The sequence below is a fragment of the Panthera leo genome, chromosome D3 (assembly GCF_018350215.1).
Source record: "Panthera leo isolate Ple1 chromosome D3, P.leo_Ple1_pat1.1, whole genome shotgun sequence".
NCBI lineage: Eukaryota > Metazoa > Chordata > Mammalia > Carnivora > Felidae > Panthera > Panthera leo.
Window position 1 is genome coordinate 26,711,911 of NC_056690.1, and position 20,267 is coordinate 26,732,177.

Below are 20,267 nucleotides of genomic sequence, written 5' to 3' on the forward strand. Positions count from 1 at the left end.
AATACCTCATACAAAGGGCAGAGAAATGCCAAAGTTTCCTGGGCTGGCTGGCAGGCACTAGTTGTAACTGTGTTATCCAACCCAGAGGAGGTCTGCCCCCCAGTGAGAACAGGAAACACGGCAACACGGAAGGACACCCAGATGCCATCACTGCTGGGGAATTCATGCACGTCACATCCAGCGTAAAGCCATCCCATGGAGAAATGACTAGGTCCCAGCTCCTAGAACTGACGAACCTGAGGCTAGACCCTTCCGACCCATCGGGCTATAGCCTGTGGTGGCTCTGCTACCTTCGGAGGGTCACTTCCCCTCTACAAGGGCGACACACAGGACAGAATGCTCTGGTCACACAGCCCTCCAGCATCTGGGCTCCCGGGAGATTCGTGTTGACTATATAGTGGCAATCCGCCATCATCAACCCTACCCTAGATCCCTGGATGGTCAGGAGATGATTAATCATAAGCCAGGACACTTACCCTAAAACTCTAATCTCACATGAAGGAGGGTGAGTTTCCACCATCTACCTCATTAAGCTTTCCCGGTATGAAACAGTCAGAAAAAATAAGCTTTTCTTATAGCATAACTTGACTTTTTTTTTTAGAATAATTTGAACACCAGTTCCCCACTAAACAGGGCACGTTATTTGAACAACAGAAACACAGAAAAACTGGCTGGTTTTCCTTGTGGAATAAAAAACCAATCAAATGATTAAACCCTAAGAAACCCCGGACCACAAAAACCGTCACACTTCTTTGGGGGCAGGGGGGTAGGTCATGAACCTAAGTATCCCCTCTCGCTCAAGGTTTAGAAACTGCTAACGTGCAGGGGCGCCTGGGTGGCTCAGTCGGTGAAGCGGCTGACCCTTGATCACAGCTCAGGTCAGGATCTCACGGTTTGTGAGTTCAAGCCCCGCATCGGGCTCTGCTCTGACAGCACAGAATCTGCCCAGAACTGCTAAGGTGAAGAAAACACCTCCCCCTTCTAGGCCAATTCTAGTTGCGACATTTTGCATAAATAATAAGCCTTCCTCTACTGCCAGTGGAGACCAAACGGAAGGAAGCAGGTCCTAAATGGAACAGAGAGGATAGCACAAACTTTTACATTCTACTCTATACTTACTGTGATTCCAAGAGCCACTGCTTAATTAGCGTGTCATTATACTATAAGAAAAGAAATAGTAAACGTAGTTGAAAAAAGAATGGCCCATTAAAGATGAATATTAAAATCCCTTGACCTTACCGGTTAGGGTTAGTTGTTTCTAAATGGAATACAGACACCTCCCTTACCACCCCCACCCCTAACCAAGTAGCAAAAGCCTCATATGTTGAAAAGAAGACACATCTGAAAATGTCATCTCAGCTTTAGACATTCACGTTGCAAAATGAGAGTCTGCGGTATTTAACAGCTGTGTAAATGCCTTCCCATGTAACTTCTAGTTCATTTTTAACTTAAACCCTCATCAAAAGCAATGCAGACAGAGAAAATTGAGAGTACCCTGAAAATATAACCAGAGTGATCTTTCTAGATTGAGAATAAAGAACAATGGACTGACTTAATTACAAAAGCACAAATACCAAGAGCTCATTCCCCAGTCAAGTTCTATTGCTGAAAATGAAGATATGCTTGCTGCCTTCCCCAGAAGATTCCTAATGGAACTGTAGGTGTAAGTTTTTGAATATATGAAACATTAGCCCTAAAATCCTCAGAAAAAGGCTTTTTTTGGCATAATTAAAGCTCGTTTTCTTCCTAAAAATATTTTAGCCCACAATTTTCTCAGAATGTACACAGGGCCTAGAAGTTAGCACTCAGCAAGTGGCAGACAATGTCAAAAAGACACCTGGTACCCATCGTAGCTTCTAAATTCTGACTAATGGAAATGTTAATCCCCTAATCAAGCTGGTGTGATGAATCTCAAATCATCAGAGGAACCAAAAATTTTCTCCCCATAACGGAACTTGAGAGAGGTTCAACCACACACTTGGAATAAGATTTTTCACTGGTTTTGCCACCACTGAATTAAGCAGACGAATTCTACAGGTATCTTTTCAGTCTTCTTAAACCTTAATATTCTGACCCAGCCAGGTCACATTCAGACTGATGGGCACAGATTACAGAGAGCAGCGTGCAGACTTCAGCTTGATTTGGGGAGTGACTAAAAGGACTGGGGACAGCTTCCTGTGAAAGCCACTGTGGGATAGGGTAGCTGCCTTCAGATATCGGAAAATCTGTCACTTTTTCAGGGACTAAACTTGTTTGTACAACCATGAAAGGACAGCAAAACATCAGTGCACAGAATTAATTGCAAGAGAGCTTTCCAACATCACAGAGCTTCCAAAGATGTTCCTCGGAGATGACCCTGCCTGGACGTCAGACAGGGAAGTCACCCATCCAATGCATGACTAAATTGGATGCCCTCCAAGATCTTTTCAAACATGAGATACTACAATGCTATGTTATTAACATGCAATCTGTTAATGTCTAAGGAATACTGAAATGAATCACCTTATGCTCAATACACTGAAGCCAGCTGCTTTTAGGCTGTGATTTTGGTTCATTTTACTGAAGCAAAGGCCTCTAAAGGATGAGCTAATTCTCCTAATTGTTTAGTTATCTGTATTTAAGAATAGCAATGCTCATGAACTCTTATGTATTGAAGCCAACATAGCCCAGAGCCTGATGGATGGATGGATGGATGGATGGGTGGGTGGATGGATGAAAAGAAGGAGGATGAAAAGAAGAAAGAATGGATGTATGGATGGATGGATGGATGGAAGGAAGGAAGGAAACATGGAAACATGGATGGATGGGTGGGAGGAAAGAACAGATGAAGGATGGATGGGTAGGTGGGAGGATGGATGGAAAGAAAAAAAAGAGGGAGGGTAGAGTAAAGGTGGCGAGGAAGAAAAGAAAGAAAAAGAACCGAGTGAAGGGCGCCCGGGTGGCTCACTCAGTTAAGCGTCTGACTTCGGCTCAGGTCATGATCTCGCGGTTCCTGAGTTCGAGGCCCACGTCGGGCTCTGTGCTGACAGCTCGGAGCCTGGAGCCTGCTTCCGATTCTGTGTCTCCTCTCTCTGGCCCTCCCTGCTCATGCTCTTTGTCTCTCTCAAAAATAAATAAACATTAAAAAAAATTAAAAAGAACTGAGTGAGGTAGCATGTATGCAAGGTTCTAGACACATAGTGCCACCAAGGCTAGAAGAAAACAGAAGAAATCTGGGAAATTCACTTACTTATGTGTCTAAAGGTCAACATCTGCTCTTTGCTGCCTGGGTCAACATATCAACTTTTCAGAAATCCTGTCTCCCAACCTGCTTCTGCAGGGCACATGGCACAGGGGCTCCATGCAATGCTGCCTTTTATCGGCTACTATTTGGTACTTTCTTAAGGTGTTACATTTTGTGCTGCATCTAATCCCTACAACGACCACCCATGGTATAAATTAAAGAAAAAATCACCTTTTAATATTTTGTCCTATCTTTTTCTGAGTTGTGACTGTGTGAAATTAATGTCCTCTCTTGTTTACAAATACATTGTATGGGGTGGCTGGTGGCTCAGTCGGTTGAGCGTCCAACTCTTGGTTTCGGCTCAGGTCACGATCTCATGGTTCGTGGGATGGAGCCCCGCGTTGGTCTCCATGCTGACAGCACAGCGCGAAGCCTGCCTGGGATTATCTCTCTCCCTCTCTCTCTCTCTCTCTCTGCCCCTCCCTCGACCTCTCTCTCTCTCTCTCTGCCCCTCCCTCGACCTCTTTCTCTCTCTCTCAAAATAAATGACTAAATTTTAAAAATATATACATATACATTGGGGCACCTGGCTGGCTCAGTCGGTTAAGCGTCCGACTTGGGCTCAGGTCATGATCTCGCGGTTCATGAGTTCAAGCCCCGCGTCGGGCTCTGTGCTGACGGCTCAGAGCCTGGAGCCTGCTTTGGGTTCTGTGTCTCCCTCTCTCTCTGACGTTCCCCTGCTCATGCTCTCTCTCTTTCTCTCAAAAATAATAAAACATTAAAATATATATATATATTTTATATAGAATATGCCCAGAAATTGGGGGGGGGGGGGGGAGGGGACATTTTATGATCACAAATGAATAGATATCATATTATACAGCTAGGAAAAACTAAATACAGTGAATTTAAGTGACTTATCAAGGGCCTGTGGCAAGTTGCCAATGGAATCTGGTCCATATTTCCTGGTTCCTGATCTAGAACTGTATCATAGTGTGGCAGATGATAAGGAGGGCACAGGAAAATGAGCCCAGAAATGAAACAGCTGACCTACAAGTTCACTAGGGATGAAAATTGGGCCTAGGTACTTTCATATCATCACCTTTTCCTAGACTCCTGAGACCCTGGAAGAAGGAAACGGCAGCCAGCAAGAGTACAGGTCTATGTGGAGGCTGACTGTCACAAAACACCAATGACAGAGTCAACGAACTGTCCTCTCTGTCATGCCCCACATAGAAAGTTCTACAGCCTGCAGATGCTCCGCGCTGAGGCTGAAGCATAGATGACCCAGGAGAAGACTTCCAAAATTAGAAGAAACATTTACAGGGTATGGGGAGCCAAGGTATTACTTCTCCCCCCACCCGCCCCCCCCCTGCCACCCCACAGTTTATTGTAGACCTACAGGGCAATCACGAATGGCCCAGGGGGTGGGAGTGCTGATCGATGACAAAAATAAAGAACAAAGACTCGGGAACCAGGAGAAGCAGAAGCAGGTCAGGGCCTCATTAGTGTGCAAGTTTCTAAATATGCAAATGAGTTCACAACACTCAAGTGGAAGTCGCCCCTCCAAGGTCTCCATTGCCCCACTGCCAAAGTCCAGAGGAGGACAAGGACAGAGAAGACCACCACGCATACACATCTTCATCAAACTATCAGCATTCCTCGGACACATGGTTCACCAGCAAAGGAAAACTGTTTGCGGGAGAAAGTGATTTTTATCGCGAAGAAAGCCAAAAATATTGTTGTGTCCCTTTTCCCTTTTCTCTAGAATGGAACAATTCGGCGGGGGCGGGGGACGGGGGCCGCTCTCTTTTCCGAATAATAACCCACACAGAAATCCTGTTTGGGGACCGGGTTGGGGAGAGGAGGGGAGAGGGGGTCTATTACACAGATTTCTTGGCGGCAAGGTTGCAAGATTGCGTTTCTTGCGTTGAACAGAACGGGAATTTAACCCTCGAGCTCCTCATGGGAAATAAGGAAAAAACTGCTTATCCACTTAGTGATAATTACCGCTTTGCCACATCCCAGAGGAAGAGCTGTTCTCTATCAGTCTCTGAGGACGGTCCTGACTTTGCAAACGCTGCACCAGCAGCCGATAGACATGGCCCGCAAAGTGATTTTTCCCCAAAGGAAAAACTGCAGAAGGGGTGAGGGTGTTCCTTATTCGTGCTGGCACAATGGCAGAGCAAGGAGGAAAGGACCCCATTCTGGACTACGCTTCAGCTGTCACCCGGGGCAGAGGTCCCTAACTGTCCGGATGAGGCTACGTCACTCACCAGGCTGCACTGTCACGGGGAACAAATGCACTCATGATGCAAAGTGCCCGGGAGAAGGGAAATCTCAATAAATGGTAGTTGTTACGTTGCTAGCTCGTGGAAGTAATAAACCTTCTCTTTCCCTCCTCAGGGCTACGGAGACCCCAAGCATCCTGTTCTCCCCCACTCTGCATTTCTTACTGTGCTTTGCCGCCCACTGTCAGATAAAGACCTACACGTCCCTGCTTCAAGCCTTAGCCAACAGTTCCTGTCTTGTCCAAACACATGTTTGGCAAAGCCAAGTTCAGCATACTGAAAAGCACTTTTGAGACGCTGTCTCTAAGAACACATTGCGTGTAAAAACCGGGATTGTCTGAACCCAAAGAAATCTACTGGGCTCTCCGTTCAAAACATTTCACAATGCCGGATTTGGGGCAGCTTCTAGGTCCCAAATTGATTGCACTGGAACATCTATTTCTAAGAACTGACAACCACGCACAGCTCTTGAATCACCAAGTCACTGGCACAAATTGCCTCTGCCCAAGAATGGAATAAAAACCGAAAGGTCAGAACAAATTACATTTCGAATGTGCACCTTAGTGGAAAAGAGGCAAGAACACCGCCACCGTTCTATACATAGAAAGACTCCTATCGGCGATACAGAGCACTCTTTCCCTGAAGGCCGTTCATTCTTTCAACATTGACTCTTCAGTTCCGAGTTGGGGAGGGGTGTGCACGGGCACAGAATCCCCTACAACCAAAACAGAGGAATAGTTCAAGTCTACCCCCAACGGCTCACAGACTGGAGTCGGGGAAATCACTGAAGAAACTCCATTCCCACAGAAGAAGAAAACTGAGCTGCTTCTCAACATGGATCCCATCTGATCCGGTTACAAACAGGAAGACGCAGCATTACCACATTACTATGTATACTCTGGCCGGATAGGTCTTCGGAGGGAATAACTAACCAATTATTGTAAAACGCTCAGCAAACATAATACGTTCGATGATTGCAGAATAAAAAAGCCATCCAAATTGCTACTTGTCTGTGGTTAAATAGAATCTTCAAGAAACTGCACTTTATAAACATCTTTCTTGGATCAACTGTGTATTTCCCACTAGACTAAAAAAAAAAAAGCCCCTTGAAAGATGGGGCTGTGGTCAGGCTCATCATAGTCTCTCCATGCCTGGCTTGGAGACCCAGCCTCTACAACCCCCTACTGAAGTCATGTAATAAAGGGTGTCACAGATGTCCTGAAGGATATTCTAAATGATCTAGGAAAGTTACAAAGAATCTTGCAAATGTTATTTTTCAGAACTTCCTATCATATTGTAGGAATACCTTAAAAGGACAAGCTTTGCTGGGGTGCCTGGGTGGCTCAGTCGGTTAAGCGTCCGACTTGGGCTTAAGTCACGATACCAGTTTGTGAGTTCAAGCCCCACATCGGGCTCACTGATGTCAGCGTGGAGCCCACTTCAGATCCTCTGTCCCCCACTCTCTTCTCTGCCCTTCCTCTGCTTGCACGCTCTCTAAAAAAATAAATATAACATAAAAATTTTTTTTAATAATCAGTGAATTGAGGTGCCTGGGTGCCTCAGTTGGTTAAGCATCCAACTTCAGCTCAGGGCATCATCTCGCGGTCTGTGGGTTCAAGCCCCACATCAGGCTCTGTGCTGACAGATCAGAGCCTGGAGCCCGCTTTGGATCCTGTGTCTCCCTGTCTCTCTGCCCCTCCCCCTGCTCGTGCTCTCTGTCTCTGTCTCTCTCTCAGAAACAAACATTTTAAAAAAAAAGCTTTAATAAAAAATAAATAATAAATAAATAATAATAAAAATAAAATAAAAGGACAGGCTTTGCAATTAATGATCCAATACTGTCAATGTCTCCTAAATGGACATGGGATGCAGGGAAAGGGTCAAGCTCATGTTACCCAACCAAGCCAATGGGACTTCACTCTGTTTGGACAAGGTTAAAAAGAGTAATGAGCCTAAAGTAAAGTTGTCTTGATGATCCAGGGCTTTAAGATGCTGACCCTTCTGTAAGTCTTAGCTTATGAATTAGACCCTATCAAATAAAGGTACTTCTTCTCTAACATGGTGTAATGCTCGAGTTTCTGTCTGGGCCTGCACAGTGGGCTCGTGGGTCACAGTTCAGTCTTCCCAACAGATCCCATCATCAGCTACATTAACTCAACAAATGTTTCAGTAAACTGAAGCAGCTATGTAATCTGAACGAATAGTCAGCTATTCCGGGATTTACACTGATGGGTTCATTAATTAAATAACTGTCAACGTAACAAAACAGTTGCCTCTCGCTATCTCAGAGAAGTGAGATCTCCCCAGGGGGCAGGACGGTCCATCTTCTGATACTCTCCTGTAATAGGCAGGGGACTGCAGACCCAACCTTTCATTTAAACTAGCTAGATATGATGCAGTCCCGTAGCTTTTCTGGTTAAAGCTGCGGAAGCAGCAAAGCAACTGAAACGAGGAAGCATGCAGAAAATACTACAGTGATTTCAAATAATCGGCTGGAAATAAAAGGTCACTGGTGACAGACCCATGGCAAGTGTTATACTCGTCATGGAGACACTAAAAAGACGAATCTAAACATCTTTTTCAAGAACACCAAAGACTGGTGATCACACAGTTCATGCCACAATGAAACTGAAATAGAAACTCTTATCAGAAAACATTTGACCACCGTCCTTTACCGACAGAGTGAGATCATACTAGTCTTTTGAACCATTGTGCTGAGGCATTTTAAAATGAAAACTAGGGGCGCCTGGGTGGCTCAGTCGGTTAAGCGTCCGACTTCGGCTCAGGTCATGATCTCACAGTCCGTGAGTTCGAGCCCCGCGTCAGGCTCTGTGCTGACAGCTCAGAGACTGGAGCCTGCTTCAGATTCTGTGTCTCCCTCTCTCTCTGACCCTCCCTCATTCATGCTCTGTCTCTCTCTGTCTCAAAAATAAATAAACATTAAAAAAAAAATTAAAAAATAAATAAAAAATAAAAAATAAAATGAAAATTAACTTCCTTACCAGATGGAGAAACCCCGCAGCCTCCCACCCCTACCCCAAAGTCCAGCAGGTAGCCACCACTACCTGTCATCCAGTGGTAGATAAAAATCTGCACGATGTTTTACTTGAAATGTCATGAGAAATACACTCACCACCTCCCAGTTCTGCCTTAAAAGAAAGTGTTACCAAAGAACACCACTGAAAACAAAGGCATTCATACAAGGAAGTGAATACCCAAAACATGTAAGTATGTTCTCGAGAAGGACACTAAAAAAGCAGAAGTCATATTAAGTTCAAAACAAGACACACACACACACACACGAGCAGAAGTTCCTAATTTTAATATTATATTTTGCCCCCCCCCAAAACTACCCATGAACTAAGATTCGTCAATTTTATGTTTAGAGACTCTAAACATACATATTTAGGATTCCCTGCCCTTCAGGAAAAGTAGAAAAGGCAAAAGAAAAAGGAATTAAGCACTGTATACCATATTTATAAAAATGCAGTTTTTTAAAAAATGAAATCCAGGCTTGGTTTGGGGGTTCTTGTTTTACTTAGCTTCCCACTTGCCAAAAAAATTTAAACAGCACTGATTTTCAATGAGCAACGGGTATGTTAGACTCCGGAAGAGGAGTGTTAATTTCACAGTACTCCAAAAGGTCTATGCTCCCCCCTGCTTTTCCCTACTTGGCAAAGAGCACACCCTGCAAAACCAAGGGGGTGCACAGGCTAATGAAAAGGGCAAGCGAGCCAAAAATATCTACCACATATTCATTTACACAGTTGGTCTTTTCACAACAAGTAGCTCAAACGGACTGATAATTTTCTCTGTCATAGGGCTCAGGCTCATGAACGGACTTGGAAAAATTATCTGGTGATCACTTCGCATTAAAAGAAGGATTGTTTTCTTACGTCAAGATAACAATTTAAGCAAGCTTCGGTGTGTAATGCTTGAAACACTGATGCTGGCCAGTGGAGAATAGTTTTGGTTGAGTTTCTAGTATTTTACCAAACTGCCTGGTTTCAAATTCACCACAAAGAAGATGCCTCTCTTTATCATCAATTCTACCAAGAGCTACTTAGCACATTCACTATACAACTCATAATGGTGTTAATCAGAAAAGAAGCTAAGGGGGGGGGGGGGGGAATCGAACCCTAATCTTTTGATACACTATTTGAAACTCTATCAATCTGATGAATGATCTTTTCTGGGGTAGTGCTAATGACACAAACCAGTAAAGTCTTTGACTGGTTCCATTGATAAGAAACCATTTTCGAGATAAAATTAGAACTTGGTACAGCCCTCACTAAAACCCCTGGCCAATTCAATCGGGCCCTTCTTTGGTAATTTAAACAACAAATTCCTGTCTGGAATCAACCTTTCCATGTGCGTGTAAAGTGAATCCCATTTCAACCTTTTAATAAAGTACCACCAGTGGATCTGCAAGTTGAGGAAAGCTGCTTGGGCGATAGGCTTGGCACCAAAAAGAAAACTGTGTGGGTCACAAGCCACTCATCACTGCCTGGGGGGCACGAAAGAGGAAAAGATAGGAGGATAGGAAGCGGAATAGACTGGACCCCAAGGGGAGAAAGCACTGAAAACTGCACTTAAGTACCTGGGACAAAGGCAAGAAGCCTGCACTCCCCAGGCTAAGGAGCACACAGGGAGCTGGGGAGAGGACGCAGTTGGCAACCGGGGCAGCAGGAACCAGAGAAGGAACGACCAGGATGCAGCACGGGGGAGCCACAGGCTAGGGGCAGAAGGGGCCCATGAGGATGGGGCTGGACGGGTGACAGAGATGGGACAGAAGGGAGAGGGATGGGGCTGGAAGGGCAGGCTTGGGGCAGGAGGGAGCCATGGCAGAGGAGCGCTGAGGACCACAGAGATGGGACACGAGGGGGCGACAGGGTTGGAGCTGGTCCAGCCAAGTCACAACCACCTCCCGGCAGCCCGTTGCCGGGGCGCTCCTGCGCGCGGGCGCCACGCCGGGCACTTTGGGGCGCTCTCTCCCGGGGACCCCCCCTCCCAGCAGCCCTCTGATGCCCATTTCAGAGACGGGAACGGTGAGGCTGAGGGTGGGGGAAGGAGAACAGCAGCGGCCGAGCGCCCGACCCTCCCGGACGCAGGGGGTCGCTGGCGGCCGCCGAGGGCGGCGGCGCGGGGGGCGGCGCGGACCCGGGCGGCCGGTACCTGGGCTCGGGCAGCACGATCTTCTTGCTGGCGCGGGCGGCCGGGGTCGCCTTGCTCTTCTCCATCGCCATCAGGTAGCTGACATCGGCCAGCACGGCCTCCAGGTCCGCCATGTTGGCGAGCGGCGGCGGCGGCGGCGGCGGCGGCGGCGGTGGCGGCGACTCCTCGGGACCCGGACGGGACGCGCTCCCGCCGCCGCCGCCCGCCGCGCCCCGACGTGGGGGGGCCGCCCCGGGGCAGCCCCCCCCCCCGCGCGCGCTCCCGCCCGCGCGCCCCCGCGCCCCGCTCGGCGCGCCGCAGCCTCGCGCCCGCCGGGGTCGCCGCGCGCCGCCCCGCCCCCCGCGCGCGCCCCCGCCCGCCGCCCCGCGCACGCGCCGCCGCCCCCGCCCCTCTAGCCGGGGGTCGGCGGGGAGCGCGCGCCCGGCGGTCGTAGTCCCTCGGTTGGCGGGCGTAGCTGCCCTGCCGGCCCAGCCCTCGTCTCCTGACCGAGTGCCCGCGGGCACCGTCCCGCCCTCCCTTCGGGGTGGCCACGGGGGACTTCCTCTCCTCCTCCTCCCCCTCCTTTTTTCCCTCCTCCTCCTCCCCATTTCCCGCCTCCCGCTCCAGGCGCGCTCACGCCCCCTCTCCTCCGGACCCCTGCCAGCCGGGGATGCCCTGGACCCGACGCCCACCACCCAAGAAGCGGTGGGGAGCTCTCCCGGGGCCGTAGACACGCTACTTCTCAAACCGGACAGTGCCAGTCAGCATTCCTGCGGGAGGCCTGGGGTGGCCCCAGAAAAGCGCGTGCCCCACCTGCCCCCGCAGCGGCTGCCGAAGCCTTGGTTCCGGGCTACCCTCGAACAGCACCCAGCCGGCCAGCACCCCCCCCCCCCCGCAAGCCTCGCCCCTGACTCCAAACAGCCTCGCTTGTGAACTCAGCCAGGAAAACCCTAAAAACTGGAGAAAGTTGCTTGTCTCATGCTAAGCCGGGGCGAAGTGGGGTGAGCGCTCCCACGGGAGCTGCCCTTAGGGAGCCCCCTGATGGAGGAGCGCTCCCTCTGGTCAAGGTGGTCACAGCTCCCTTGCACTCAGGTGAGAGGTTGGAGCTTGGATGTTAACCTGATCGCTGAGAAGGAGAACTAAGGAGTCCGGCTCTTGTGGTTTTGCCATCAGTTAAAGAGAGAATCAGGAGGCACCCACTGTGCGCAGGGGCCCACCGCCCGGGTGATTTAGGGAAGTGGAAAAGCGAGAACCCAAACACCAAGGCAGGAGGGACTTTCCAGCTTCCTGATCCTCAGTCTTGGTCTCAGCGTCTGTTCACCACCACCCAACCCCTGCCTGAGGTTTTCATTTGCTTCTTACTTTTTCCCCGGTGGTACACACAAGTCCCCTTTAGAACCCACGTGGTACTCGGGCTGGAGTGGTGGTAAGGGACACCCAGGAAGTCCCAAGATGACCTGAGCTGGGAATTTTTTTTGAAGGTTATTTGTTTATTTTGAGAGAGAGAGAGAGAACGAGGGACAGAGAGGAAGGGAGAAAGAGAATCCCAAGCGGGCTCCGTGCTGTCAGTGCGGAGCCCAATGAACGGCTCCGACCCAAGAACCGTGAGACCGTGACCTGAGCCGAAATCAAGAGTTGGTGGTCAACAGACTGAGCCACCCAGGCGTCCCTGGGAATTAATTTTTTTCAATCCCCCTGAATTCATGCCCGTTGGTCACACTGCACCAGGAGCTCGGACTCAGTACAAAGTGAGTAAGCGTCCTGCCAATAGCTTACAGGGTTTAACACGGTTCACCAGAAATGGCTCGGGTCAAGTTTTAGGCATTAAATGTAATGTCACAGCAGAGGCAGCCTCTGGGTGTCTTGAGAACAGCTGCCCTCTTTTGTTCTCTCCCTCCCTTTCTTACCACACCCCCCCCCATCTGTTTCCCAGTTATGCCTGCCATCCCAATTGGCCAGTTTTACCAGATATTTCTCAAGATCTAAGGCACGATATTGGTAAAGTTGTCCAGAAAAGGATAAGAAGGACGTAAGGAGTCGGAACATGAGTCAAAGGAACTTGGTCGGGCAGCAGAAAGCCAGCACAAGCAAAATACACGAATGAGACAAAGATTTGCGTGATCCAAATATCAAACTTTCATCTTCTACCACTTTTTTTTCTTTTCCCTAAAAACGGGAACAGAATGTCTTGTCAAAGGTCACCCCAGGAGGAGGGGGTAAGTTCCCCCAAAAAAGCGTAACACACTTTCATGACTTAATTAACACGATTTCTTTCAATATGACTTTTGATCATTCAAGCTTTCACAGGATCAGATCCTGAAATACATACTTCTTGCCTACTTTTTCATGATCTTGCAAGGGGTGAGATTTTTAACCTCGCCTCTGACGTCAGTTTAGAATTTTGGTGGTTGTGCTTGTTTTGTTTGGCGGGGGAGGGGGTTGGTTTATGTGTATGCGTGTGTGTGTGTGTGTGTGTGTGTGTGTGTATTTGACGTAATGTAATAAACTTGGAACAAGAGACACCTGAATTCAAATCCCTGCTTGGTTCTCACTGGCCGGGTGATTTCAGGGGCAACCTTTTACCTCTCTGTCCTTTATGGATCTCATCAAGCCACAGCCCCCTGGGTTATTGAGAAGACACAGGAGATGATACACGTAAAATGCCACCTTGCCTGACATCCAGTAGGTCCCCAACAAAGGTCACTGCACTTCCTCTATTTTATTTTGTTTCATTTTACCCTGGCATGCGAGAGGAGATACTGAAACTAGTTATTCAGTCACTACACTTGAAGCAGGAAGACCCTTTACCAAAAATAACATCCCCCTGGGGCTTTTCTAGGAACGAAAATTGGCATAAATGATTAACCTCCATAAACATAAGCAATTACTCTTCTAGGAGAAAGAGCATGGAGTCCAAAATTGGGTCCCCTAACTGAGGCCGCTTCACCATTGAAGTCAGCTGACTGGAGCACCCAGGGGTATTTTTCCTTGGTATTAATAGTGCGCGAACCTTGCTTCCCTGGCTCTCTCCTTGGCTTTTTCCACCCCCTCCTCTCTTTCTTTCCCTTGACTCTCTTCACGTTGAACAGCTTTTTGTGTTCACTGCAAGCAAGAGGCCCTAATGACAGTGATGAAGTTGTCCTAAGTGACCCGCTAGATCCTGTTGCTAAACACCATGGCCAGCCTGTAATCATTACTATGCACAGAGAAAAATGACAGTCCGTTTGCACTAGGCCAATCATGCCCCTTGCAAATAATTACGGTCCCACTCTGCCCTTCCCCCAGATGATTTAAATAGCTTTGGGCTCCCACTGCCTGTGATAATAGATGAAACTGCTGAGTTCCTACAAGGTTCCTAATGTTCTCTTTTCTATGAGTTTCCAGGATTCGGGGAAAACGTAGCTGAGATGGATACATTAAAGTTCATACTCTCCAGGGTTAATTATGATAGCCACTTGAAAGGAAGAAGTTAACTAGAGAGCTAACTCGTCTTTTTTGTTTTAGATTCTGGGCTTAGCTGGGGCTGCCTACCCACAGTGAAAATCTCCAGACTATAGAGGACCGGGCAGGGAGGGCGGGGCAGTGAAGTGAGGGATATTCCAGGAAATTAATCAAGCCCACAGGAAAAAAGTCAAGTCTAAGATTCAGATGAGCTGATGTCGGAGACCAGCAGAACATGCCTGGCCTTAATTTATTAATATCACCATCTTTCATTCAATCACTGCTAAGAGTGACATGATTGTTTTGCAAGCACATGTTTTGTAAGTGACATGATCGTTGTTTTGCAACAGCAAGATAATTTTGCTACCCCAAAAGCAATATACACGATTGGCATTTGAGTGGGTTCATTTCCAAACTTCTCACTCTGTGAAGTCTGCAGGCATCTCTAGCAGGATGGTGTAACACACTTTCATGACTTAATTAACACGATTTCTTTCAATCGTGTTAGGATGGTGACCCCACACAGGATGGTGACCCCATTTCACCTGTAACCTTCATCACAATCCCACTTCTTACCATGTGTGCATCATACGACCTGCGTTTATTTTATCAGCAAAGCTTTACAAACTTGAATGGTGGCCCTATGCCTAACCACCCAGTACTTTAAAAGATCTGTCGGGAGACCTGATATCAAGCTTTGGTTTGCATGGCACTGAAATCATGTTCACTACGGAAGTACCTTCCTCTAAATATGTCGATGGAGGGGCGCCTGGGTGGCTCAGTCAGTTAAACCTCCAACTTCGGTTCAGGTCACGATCTCACGGTTCACGAGTTTGGTCCCCGCATCAGGCTCTGTGCTGACAGCTCAGAGCCCGGAGCCTGCTTTGGATTCTGTGTCTCCCTTTCTCCCTGTGCCTCCCCTGCTCTCTCTCAAAAATAAGCATGAAAATAAATAAACAAATAAATAAATAAATACATAGGTGGAAACTCATCTCTCTGCCAGGGCTCCGGGTCAGGGAGTCTAAAGAGAAGCCTTAGAGTGTTGTGGTTCAGCGCGGGGGCTCAGGAGCCAGGTAGCCTGGATTGGAACGCCCGTGCTAGTACTTCTGAGCTGTGCAACCTTAGACGAATCGCTTAATCTCTCTGTGCCTCAGCACTCTCTCAGTGGTATTCGTGGCATTGCTGGGAGACCAATGTTATAGCACATGAAAAGCACTTCGGACACCATCTGACACATAGAAAGCACTCGAAAAAATATTGTCACTGATTTTATCCTCCTCACTGTTGGGAGTTTCTCTATATCATGCAAGGCCTGATGGGAACAGCCCAGTCCTGGGACACAAGAAGTCATGCTGAATGTGACGACCCCCCCTGCCCCCACCGCCCCTGACTCTGGCATTGCTGAGTAGCTGGAAGCAAGCCTCTTACACCGTTTAAATCTCACTGCCCACCCCTGCCTAGTAAAGGGATCAAATGAGCTGGTGCCCAAGGTCCCATCAAATTCTAAAGTTCTCTGGATCTGTGTAATCCTACAGCGAATCCCTTTGCACGGTGAAGAATATGGACGCCCCTCAATAACATAACATCTTGTGGGGTTCGGTTTTACCGTTATCAGACAATACGCAGACAGTACACAGTTAATCCTTATGGTGGCCAGAGATAAATCCCTTTGCCTAACAGAAATTTGCAGAAGGAGAGAGTAAGGCAGAGAAAGCAATGAAATGGCCTGAGACCAGGCTCTCCAGTGAAAATCCCCTGGGGGGGAGGGGGAGAGTTGGGGAGGGGACGTGGTCCAGGGAACATTCAGGAATAGGAAGTCTGTTCCTCTGTCATCTGTGATGTTTTGAGTTTGCTGTTGGGCAGAGCAAGGCCGTGCCTTTCGGGTGACCCTTACAATCTCATGGCTTGTATTTGTGGGCACTTCGCTGGTGGCTTGCAGGGGATATGGGGAGCCAGGGGCCACCTGGGCCCAACACCCGTGATAAAGGAACAGCCAAAAGATGGAGAGAATGAGAGCTGAGCAGAGCAGGAATGCAGGGCCAGCAATGACACTTGGAAAGCAAGCCCCTCGGAACCCTCAGACACCCAGGGCAGGTCTTGGCTTTTCTGTGGAACCGGAAAGCCCATCTTGTCTCCCTCTCTGGCAGTGAGAAGATGACCTCTGGGTATGTAAGTCACAAGGCCTGAACTTGGCTGCATTGGCAAGTTACCTCTGGCCCTTAACCCGGTGACCTTCCCTCCGTGGTTCTGCCTAAAAGGACATGGGCCACTCAGCTGGGAAATTATATCGAAACCCGTCCGAGAAAGGCCACCATAGACCCCAGTCTGCTAAGAAAAATCCTATTGGCCTGCTCTGTCACACCCTTCAAACACAAGTCATGTGGGGCATACCACATGGGCCAGTGGCTGCAGGGGACCAGTGAATCTATTCCCCCCCTCTCAGCTAGCATCTCGTTCTCACGCAGCCGCAGCCGGTTCTGTTTCTTCCCTCCCAGCCAGAGGTGAGAGCATCCCAACTGGTCTCATTGTGTCAGAGCTCATGGGTGTAGACTCAGAAACAAAATCATGGTCACTGGGCCAGCCCTGGCATAACCCCGATCTAAGAGGACGCCCCCAAGAGCCACCAGAAAGGTGATCACATGTGCTGGCCTAGAGCCCCCCCACCCCCGGCAAGACACCCAGGTGCTGAAATTGCTAATGTGCAGATCCAGACTCAGACAGCCAGAGGGGGGCCCTGAGAGACTGCACTTCTCACAAGCCCGGACCCCCTGGGCCTCAAGGAGGAGGCCCCACCCCATGCCTACCCAAGGGGGAATCTGCACTGTAACCAGACCACCAAGGGATTCCCGTGGTTAAAGGCTGAGAAGGTCGCCCTTGAACCTTTAGTTCAGGCACACACCACATGGGAGAAATCCAGATTAGGGAAAGATCAGATGAGCTGAGTCCAGATGGGCAGCCCCTAGAGAGAGGAGGAGGAACAGGAGAGACGTGTCAGGGAGGTCAGCAGGATGGGATTAGGTAGGGCCTGGGAGCCGCAGAGGGGAACTGAAGCTATTTTAGGGAAGCCAGTGGAAGGTTTCAACACTTATCAGATATGCTTTGGACTCTTCTGGCTGGAGATACGACATAGGTGGACGAGAGGGACCCCGGCCCGGTGTAGGGTAGCATCCAAGGCCCCCGCACACACCTTGGTGTGTGCCAGGACAGAGGGGAGTCATGCAGGGTGACTTGCAGTTCTCCATGCCAGCAGGAAACACGAAAGGAAAGCCCTCCTTCCCTCCTCCCTGGAACCTTCAGAACAAATGTGTCATGTTCCTCATCCAGAAGAGGCCCCCAGCTTGCCAGTTGTTCACCTTGCCTCCAACCCAGCCCTCCTCCAATCTTTCTGACACCTCCCTGCCCCTGCTCCAGAGCCCTCAATAACTCCCCATTGCTTACCAAGTTATCTTCAAACTCCTCTGCCCGCGCGTTTTTATGCTCTGCCTTCTATTTCCGCCTGATCTGTGCCACCTTTGTTCACGCTTGCATTCATTCAACAAACATTTCGCTGAGCGCCATCAGTGTGGCAAGCACTAAAAAGAAATCACTCATCCGCCAAGACACAGAACCAGTCTTAGGAGGTAGATGGCCACGCTGACATCCTCTTCCAAATAGGGCACTCTGGCTGTATGAAATAGAAATAATAATAGCAGGCAGCACTTATTCAGTGCTTATGGTATACCAACTAGCACATGGAATAGTTTGCGTGACTATCTCATTAACTCTTCCCCAAACGCCGGGTTGGAGACGGTTGGCTTCATTTTCAACATGAGGAAGATGCCAAGTCCCTTGCGAAGCAAGTACCATAACTAAATTAATAGCAGTTGAACCCGGCGGGTTGAAAGAGCTTTTTCTCCCCTAATTCCTGTCTTCTAAATAGCCCCCCTGCACTCTAAGTCATGGGGGCTTCTGGGTCAGGCAAGATAACGTAGTACACGTTCCGTTGTGCGCTAAGTTGGAAAATCCCAAGAAAATGCTCTAACTCGGTTTCTGCTACTGCAAATCCATTCGCCAAGCCTGGGTCACACTGGCCAACCCAAGTCTAACTTCGGGGGCTTTTTCCTCCTGGTTTCTTTACCTGGAATGCTCTCCTTCCAGATCTTTTCTTGGCCTCTCACCATTCGAGTTTCTGCTCAAAAGCCACCCCTAAGCAGTAATGCAAAGCTGTCGAGAATTCTATTCTGAGGCTCCTTTCATTTCCTAAGTCCATTTCTCCTTTTCCTTCCCCTTTCTCTCTTGTTGTCCCTTTAGCCCTTCGGGCACTATTGTCTCTTCCAAATGCCCTCTTCCTTCATCGAGAACTGCTCTCATGAAAAATATCTCCTATCAGCCATTTACACTGTAGTGTGAATTTGTTGGTCAACTTTCGTAGAAATGTCTGAGTGGTTTTTTTTTAATGTTTATTTTATTTATTTTGAGAGAGAGAAAGAGAGAGAGAGTGAGAGTAGGGGAGGGGCAGAGAGAGAGGATCCCAAGCAGGCTCCATTCTGTCAGCGTAGAGCCCGATGTGAGGCTCAAACCCACGAACTGTGAGATCATGACCTGAGCCAAAATCAAGAGTCTGACGCTTAACTGACTGAGCCACACAGGTACCGCAAGAAATGTCTGAGTTTTAAACCATATTCCTGACCATAAATTAGAAGGCTTTGCCTTTCATTTGCCTGGATTATCTGTGCGCATATGTGCGATCATGCGTGTATGTATAATGTGTTTGGGGCAGCCCCAAGAGCCACTCAGCTGACCTTATTGACCTAGAGCCATTTCGGGGTGGTGGCATGCTTGAAAATAAAGAGAATGGATCGTTGATGTAAGCCTCAGTCTGAGTCTCATCTCTGTCGTTACCTGTATGATCTTAGCCAAAGCGGCTTCCCCTCTCTGAATCTCCCTTGTCTCCTCTGTAATTGAGGATAATTAATATTGCAAAGATTAGGGGCGCCTGACTGGCTCAGTCGGTTAAGTGTCCGACTTGAGCTCAGGTCATGATCTCATGGTTCATGAGTTCAAGCCCTGCATCAGGCTCTCTCTCTGCTGTCTGCAGAGGCCCACTTTGGATCCTCTGTCCCCTTCTCTCTCTGCCCCTCCCCAGTTCGTTCTCTCCTCCCCCCCCCCCCAAAAAAAAATAAATTAACTTTAAAATATATATCTGGCAAAGATTGTTGTAGGGATTAAATGAGATGGTAAGGCACACGGCTGGGCCCAACAGGACTTGAATGAGTGAAGTCCCCATGGTGGAGTCAGGCCCGATCGCCTCTGTGCCTAGACTTGCCAACACCCACACACTCTCCCAGGGCCCCCACGGCACGTAATTGTTTCCGGGAAGAGCCAAGCGTGGAATTTGGCAGACCACAAAAAGTCCTGGAATTCTGGCCAGTCTCAAGTCTAGAATGCTCTCCCTCCGAGAATCGCCTTCTCCAGGCCAATTCTGAAGTATCTCAGGCTTATGTGGGGATTGGAACCACTCCAGCCCTGAAGCTCCCCTTCCTGTCACCATGACCAGCCCAGTGTCACCCCCTGCCGTCCCAGCCTGCCGACCTTCACGGAGTCCGTGTCACCAAACCCGGCCCCTCCAAAGGCAAACATCCATCCCCTGGAGGGAATCAGAGTCCAGCCACCATGAACCCCAAACCTAAAGTGATCGTTTTTGAAAGATGAGTCTCTCCAAGGAGCCAAGGAAGGTCTCAGATCTAAAAAATGACACTGCGGCACGCCTGGGTGGCTCAGTCGGTTGAGCGTCCGACTTCGGCTCAGGTCATGATCTCGCAGTTTGTGGGTTCGAGCCCTGCGCCGGGCTCTGTGCTGACAGCTCAGAGCCTGGAGCCTGCTTCCAATTCTGGGTCTCCCTCTCTCTCTGCCCCTCCCCGTCTCATGCTCTGTCTCTCTCTGTCTCAGAAATAAATAAACATAAAAAAATTTTTTTTAAATAAATAATAAATAAATGTTAAAAAATATTTTAAGATAAATAAATAAATAAGTAAATAATGACACTGCTCCCCATTCATTCATGTATTCCCAGATTCCTTTACTGTATCAGTGCTTTATTTAGCAAGTATTTGTTGGGGCCTACTGTGTGCAAGGCCCTGGATGACAACAGGGGCCAGGTGGACACCCCTACCTCCACA

General features: G+C 48.7%; 1 protein-coding gene across 2 annotated transcripts in view; it reads right to left on the reverse strand.

Annotated features, from left to right (window-relative positions):
* The window catches only part of GRK3 (G protein-coupled receptor kinase 3), a 126,834-nt gene extending 115,950 nt beyond the window's left edge, over window positions 1–10,884 (reverse strand). For both annotated transcript variants that reach the window (XM_042911674.1, XM_042911673.1), the window contains exon 1: window positions 10,690–10,884. In XM_042911674.1, coding sequence (XP_042767608.1) covers window positions 10,690–10,802 — 113 coding nt within the window. In that variant the 5' untranslated portion in view covers window positions 10,803–10,884. The remainder of the gene's footprint in view (window positions 1–10,689) is intronic.
* Window positions 10,885–20,267: the final 9,383 nt, after the last annotated feature.